General features: G+C 50.6%; 1 protein-coding gene across 1 annotated transcript in view; it reads right to left on the bottom strand.

The window, feature by feature from the left end:
- Positions 1-975: 975 nt before the first annotated feature.
- Positions 976-7,252, bottom strand: part of LOC128723936 (T-box protein H15-like) — a 41,175-nt gene continuing 34,898 nt past the window's right edge. The window contains exon 7 of the mRNA XM_053817700.1: positions 976-1,552. Coding sequence (XP_053673675.1) covers positions 976-1,552 — 577 coding nt within the window. The remainder of the gene's footprint in view (positions 1,553-7,252) is intronic.

The raw sequence follows: 7,252 nt of genomic DNA, 5'->3' as shown, positions 1-7,252 counted from the left end.
CTTTCTCGCCGGCCATGGACATGTAGGTCAGGAAACACTGTCCGGTAGCAGCGAGATTCGCTATCAGCTTGCAGACGAGACCGTGATTAGCTCGTGTCGACAATGTCTACTACGTTCGTTTTGCAGAATCACACCACACCGGGCTCGAAGGGTTGCTGAAATAAATTAAGATGCTACGATACGATCACCAGGATCTCCCGGGACGTGGATCGTTACAATGTGGGTGCGCAAGCTCGGAATGTAGCTCGTAGCCCATTTGTCAGGGAGCAACTCGGTGAGTCAACCTTTGGCCCGCGTGCTGAATTTGTAAGGATTAAGAAGGAATTTTATCGCCACCGCACGATCGGCTGTTCATCATCGAATGGGACACATATCCACGAACGTTGGATAAGCTACAGGCGGATACATGATATTAAGAAGAAGAAGAAGAAAAAATGCACTCTCAACCAAGGTGTACAGAACTGGAAAGATTCCGCTTTATTGGGGTTTTTTTTACTTGAGCTAACAATGTTGGTGGTTACGGTTGCCGTGAAATATGCCCGGCGAGATCTAACGCTGATGATACAACCCAAACGCATTGAAGAACCACTCGCCAGCAGGAGTTAGGAAGAATTTCCCACCCAAGGGCAAGGACAGGTGAGCTTATTTTACTTTCGCGCCACCAACCGTTCGGCAGTGCGCGTAATCAACAGAAACGCGCGAGGAGATGCTTTGAAACAAGGCTAACAAACAAACAAACAAAAAACAATCGAATAAATAAACTAGCACCGCCTACTGCGAGTTCTCTATCGACACGACAAACGAATCGTGTTCAGAAGGTGCCTTCCTGCTCACACGAGATCACAGCAACCCTTGATCCGCCATGATGAAACGACGAGTTTCCCGCGTTTGCTTCCGCTTTTAATACTGACGACTTCGACCCGTGGAAATCGCACTCATCTTACACTCGCGGAGGTTCAGACTTCAAACGGCGGTTCAGTTGGATGGACTCCTGGGTGAACTCGGCGGTGCAGAACGAGAAGTCGCCGTCGCGATCGTGTGTGTTGGAGGCATATGCGATGGCGGTATTTGGTATGGTGCGAAACGGCCCGTAAAATGCTTAGCTCGCGGATCCGGCGATGGTGATCCGGAAGAGCTCGTCGGTGTCAGTGGTGCCGTCGGTGAAAGGACGATGGGGGCCGGTGGTGTACCGAGTGGTGGTGGAGGTGTGTGGCGAGATCCACCTGCGGCAGCTGCAGCGGCCATAGCCGGAAGGAAGCCGGCCGGAAGTCCTGAAGGGCCCGTGGGCCAATTGGGCGAGTTTTGCCAGACGCCGAGGTTGAGTGCTCCGAGATTCTGCGGTCGTTGGTACATCTGGGGCAGGAGTAGCTCGTTGTACGGTGATCGACCCCACATCTGCAGGTGTTGACGGGCTTGTTCAATCAGGGCAGCAGATTGGGCATCCTGTAGGTCCTGACCGGGACCGGAAGTGAACTGTGCCATCAGCGGATCGGCAAAAAGGCGCAGCGGAGATCGAAGATGTTGTTCCAGTAAAAGTGCATCCATCGGGTCCCTATTAGAGAGAGAGAGAGAGAGAGAGAGAGAGAGAACGATGACGTCATTGAATGGTAATGAGACGGACTATTAATCATTAAATTCGAGCAATTGCACGCCGACAGAGCCCTTTTGTGCTGGCACATAATGAAGGAGACAATAATACTAAGCGCCTACTAATGGAAAAGAGATGCACTCGGAAAATGGCTTCACCTTGCGCTACATTTTAGCCAATATGATTTTCTCTTGCTGCTGGTGTTCCTGCACCAAACAGGATACCATCGTAGCCCCATTGACCGTCGGGCCATTTGAGGAAGCCCCACAGGGTGCACCCTTTTGGCGGTTGCATCGTCCCGAGCAGCGGCAAAACCCGTTGTGGCGTTAATTACAGGGCGGCGCCGCTGGTCTTTGATGAAATTGTACTTTTCAGCTCTTTTCAGGCTCGTTGCAACGGTAGAACCGCGTGGAATCTGGCCGAAGGGCTTTTCTTGGGACCGCTTCTCGGAAAGGGTGCAATCCCGTGCCGAGAAACCGTCGAAAGCAACCATCAGCAACTGAATGCGCTCGTCAAGGATGTTGAAGCGAGAACGAGAGGGATGCGGTTTTTTTTTTGGGCTTCGAATCTCACGATCCTTTTTCTCGCAACTGACGCCCGGATGTCTCGCAGCCCTTGAGTGCGTAACTAATGAAGCCCGAACGGGCCCCGAGGCCATGCAAATAGTGGTTCCTATGCATCATTTGGAATGCAGACGACTCGCCAAATCCCGCTCATTCCGATCGACACGCAGCTTCCCATCCCGCGTGTGCATTCCCATTTCCCATTTTGGGTCTGGCGCATTTTTTTGTTTTACGACAGAACCAATTTCGCTGCAAAATCGTGTTTCAGCTGAACCATCATCACCCTTCTAACGGGCTATGTGGGGCTTCAATCACGCGTGATCGTGTCCGTTGCGTGCGGCAGACAACTTCACACCTTACCAATCTTCAATCATTATCATCAACACCGGCCGATGGCAGAACTTTGGAAGCGTGCTGACGCGCAGGATGGCCAAAATTGCCATCGGAACTGTGGACACGAACATCTTCGGTGCTTGCTGACGCTCATGCTGGAGATTATTTCCATGTACCAGCGCTAAGCTGACGATTGTTGTGTTCGATGTGTTGTGGCACAAAACGCAATTTCGCACCTAGCATGCGAAAGTGACGACTGGCTGTTCTGCGGACTGATCGTCGTTCGCAAAGCTGGTGATTATCGGCAGGCTAATAATAAGCATTATGCAGGAAAGGAAGCGTTCGTTTTCTGTTCTAAGAACGCATGCACTTACGATTCCCGCCTGCAAAAGAAAAAGCCCAAAACTGTTTGTCCTAACAGCCAAATCATGCTGATGAATGAAACTCCTTTCGATACTATACTTGATTGTATGGTTATCGAAAATGATGCTTTTATTTTTATATGTTCATATGACATATCAGAAAATCTTATCGGCTTTGTTCCTGGATTATTATTTACACCCATACTTTGTGGTGCTAGTTGCCGAAATCATGAGAATGCTTATTTCCCAGCATAAGTGTTGTTACAAAAACACAACTCGCAAGAACATCGGCTCTCATCGACAGGTATGTTTTTTTTGTTCTTCTTATGGTCCTTCAGCCCCAGTTGGCGCGCCACTCCGTCTGGGCCGAACCTAGCCCAGCTAGCAAGCCTTCTCCCGGGAATGGATGCGTGCATCCCATCCATGCCAACCAAGCGGCCATTTGTGGCCGGTGGAGTAAATTACCGGGTAGCGCCCGTGGGCCAAAATTCGGCCGAACCTCGAATGCGGGAATGCGTTCACTTTTTACCACTCACCGGGCGGTTCGCGGTTTGCCGAACGAGTTTTGCATTAAAATTCATCAATTTCGAATAAATTACTCGCACTTCACGAACGGTCCGCGTGGTCAGGATAACCGGGCCCGGTGTCCTGCCCGAGCCAGGAGCTGCTGAAAATAAGCATTCATCAGGTTTCGCGGTGTCGGGTTGCCGAGCCCAACCAATCGACGGACCGAGCGCGGCACTTTGGCTGGCTTTGGCTTTTATCAATCATTACCCGGACGGTGTGGTGCGCTGATGATGTATGACGGCGTACGGACAACATAATAATTTATGTTTTTTCGGCGGAACCGCATCTCGCTCCCACCCGGTTTTTTGGTTTTATTTCGCTTTTGCTCTCGCTCGCACTCTCGCTCGATGGCCAGTCGCCCCGGTGAAGAGTGGCCGTGTGCGCGGCCCTAAAGTGTCAGAATAATTACGCACCACTTTTAACAACCATTTAAGTACCCGGGGCGAACCCGCAGCCTGATAGCAGCCCATGCATGCCGCCCTGTAATCATCACATTTGGAAAGGATGAACTTCACCACGTTCGCGTATTATATTTCCTGCGCGCTCGTGCAACGATCGGGCCGGATTTTGGAGCGGTTTTCGTTTTCGTTTTGTTTTTTGGTGGAATGCATTTTATGCACCGTCGGTGCAGTGGTGCAGCAAGCCGTTGATCCGGACGGAGGGCTCAATTGCACCCGAACACTCGCAGCGCAGCGCCCGGGCGGCGGTGCGTTTGTTGCGAAAAGAGGTGAAAATTTAATGAAATTAAGGTGCGAAAATGGAGGCCCTTTTCTTTGGCGGAAATTGGCGGCACACGGTGGGTGATGGTGTTGAGGGTTTTCGGTCAAAAAGGCATCTTTTTTGACCCAATTTTACACACTTATTTGTGCAATTTTTGAGGCAAACGTTGATCGATGACACAAGCGAAAAAATAGCACAAAATGAGTAAAAATAGTGTCCTTTTTTGATCCCATTAAATGACCATTCTAAGTACCAGATAATTGTAAGAAAATGAATACATATCATTGAACCCGCACAGACACAGAGATAAACACCTTCAATGCAATAAAAGCAACGGCATGAAATAGCTCTTCCAAGTCGAGGCTGATGCATTGGCTGATGCAGTTGCTGCAGCGATCGTTATCCTTGCGGTAGCGCATGCAATACATGCCCAATTACACCGTCGTCCCTTTCACCATTCCGCACACACACACAGCAAAAGGGAGAGAAGAAGACAAGAAAAAAACACGACCAGTACGTTCTAACGTCATCATCGAGTGAAAGTGTAATGGTTGCTCATGTTGGGCTTAATTTTAACTGAATTAAAACCTCGAACGAAAAAGAAGGAAAAAAAACACAGCCCCCTCTCGATGGTGCACTCGTGTTGCTTATTTTGTTTCACGTTTTTATCCCCCTCCTATTTCGCCCGGTCCGTACGGTGCATAATTTGTGCCGGCGGTGTGCGGAACCCGGGGAAAATGTGCATGCACGGATCGCTGAAAACATCGAAAAGGTGGTGCTACAAATCCCGCTATCCCGAGGCCGGCAAGATGACCGGCGATCATTTTTTTTCTCTCTCTCTCTCTCTCTCTCTCTTTCTCTCGCTTCCTTTTACGCCCCTTCCGGACCGTTCGGTGGACGTGTGGCCCCAAGGGTGGCCACACAGCGGCCAGCAAGGTGTTGCGAAAGGCATCAACATCGCGCGAACCGACATCACGGTGCGGCACATTGTAAGGCTGCAAGCATAAAACAGCAACAGAAAGAACGTCTCCGTGTGTTTTTGGGGCTCTCATGTGCAATATTTCTTCGAGCCCCGGTACAGGGCTTTTCGTTCTGTTCACAATTTATTCAAATTACGCGTTAATTACGCCTCGGTTCGATACGTGCGGTGCGCCAATGGACCAGCAGGATAGAACCGAAAGCCCCGGGAGAAAGGTGACTCCAATGCTCTGGCTTTGGGGCCATTTTTCTTCAAATTAACACTTCACGCGCGGGTTCTTTGAGCTGGGCAGTGCGTTGCATACTGTGGTTCGCTGGTTCGCTCCCGTGCGCCGAAGGGCATCCTCGAATAGTTCCGAGACCGAGGGCCGCTCATTTGACGGACCGCTGCAAAAAAGGGGTTCGCTTGGTTGCGAGCCAAATCAGTGCCGGTCGGATGCAAATTTGAGAAAATTGCGCCCCATTGCAACCGGTTGGTTGTTTGGCTCGAGGCACGTTTTGATCTTACCGACACAGGAAATGGCCGGCTGTGGATGGACGGACGGACAGATTGTGGTGGTGTTAAAATAATTATGCTTTTCCGAAGTGTCGCTAAATATCTCAATCGGGGTGTTCGGGAAAGCAGAGTCTATTTTCATGACAGGATGTTGCTTCAAAGGACACGAATGATGAGGTCTTTTGGAAGGCATTCTAAAGACATGTTTCTTTAGAAATATTTTGCTTCCATCGATTGCTATTACTGGTCGTCCAGGTTTTTGTTTCTCCAAAGCCCATAAACTTGGACCACTATGTAACCTCCCAAAAAGGCACTTGAAAGCCGCTCAACTGAGACACTCCGGAACACCGGAAAAACCGCCACGCATCAAAGGAACAAAAAAATGCACCGCGAAAAAGCGGAAAACAATCAGAAAGCAATCAATAACACTAATTGGCCCAATAAATCATGCAACCCGCCCTCCCCGGCGCAGCACTAGTGTGCGCCGTTTTCTTCCATTTTCCGGGCGGCAAACGACAAAAGACGCCCGCCCCCAAAGACGAAGAATCCACCACGAGACCCACAGCGACAGTTGATTGAAATTTCTCATCCCGTCCGAGCGGGCGGTTCGATAACGGGTGAAACTGTTCATTGCGAAATAATTGTTTTAACGCTAGGCGAACTCGAGCCCGCTGCCTTGAGCCGTCTGGCGTTTGAGTGTGATCTCGCGCAAACGCGCCTCGTTGAGTTTTATTGCGGCGAAACATTCCACCCCACCGGATGTCGGTCCCCCGCGCAAAAGGGGCCCTTTTTGCGCCAAACCAGCCCCCATTAATCAATGTTCGCTTTTCTTTGGGTGGCTCGCGAGCAGAACCGATGATGCGGTGGGTTATTCTTTTCTCTTCTTTTTTTTGTTTCTCTCCTTTACTTTTGTTTTATTGCCTCGCAGACGCAAGAAAACGCTGGTTCAACGAGGAAAGAGAGAGAGAGAGAAAAAAACACACACTCATGCCCCAACAAAGTCGAGCTGGAAAAACTTCCCCACTGTGCCCGGGATCGTGTGTCCGGAAGAACCGGAAAACTGGATCGCTGGGATGGAAAAGAAGGAAAAAAAGAGCAACCCCGCAACAAACTTGCACACGCCAGGGAAGGGAAATCGAACGCAAACCGTCCACCGAGCAGCGTGGCGGAAATGCGTTTCGCGCGGCCGATTGAAGTCGATCGAGAGTTTCGGTTCGGTTCGGTCGGAGCTATATTTATGGTTATCGTATGTCGGCCCCCCCCCCCCCCTTTCAACAAGGTGTGGTGGGGGGTTTTGTTGCGCGAAAACATGAAAATTCAACCAGCCGAAACCAGCCACGACGGGGCTGGTGCCGCGAAACGGAGGGATTCCGCGATGTTGGCGGCTTTTCGGGCCTAATTACAGACCCCGGCACCCGGCATCGATGGCGGAGCGTTGGTGATGGCAGCGACGCGCGCGCCCAACCCCTAGCGGGCAAATATTAACGTTTGGTTTGGTGCAGCACCCCTGGAAGGGACCGCAAATGTGAGAATGTCCGCATCAGGGAGGGCTCCATTAGTGCAACAAATCAGCAGGTTGAGGAGATGGGGCGCGGTTCGAGCTTTTGGTCGAATGAAAATCCCTTCGAACTGGGACGAGGACGAT

This window comes from Anopheles nili, chromosome 3 (assembly GCF_943737925.1).
Source record: "Anopheles nili chromosome 3, idAnoNiliSN_F5_01, whole genome shotgun sequence".
NCBI lineage: Eukaryota > Metazoa > Arthropoda > Insecta > Diptera > Culicidae > Anopheles > Anopheles nili.
The sequence above is the reverse complement of the archived record's forward strand: the minus strand, read 5'-3'. Positions and strand labels throughout refer to the sequence as shown.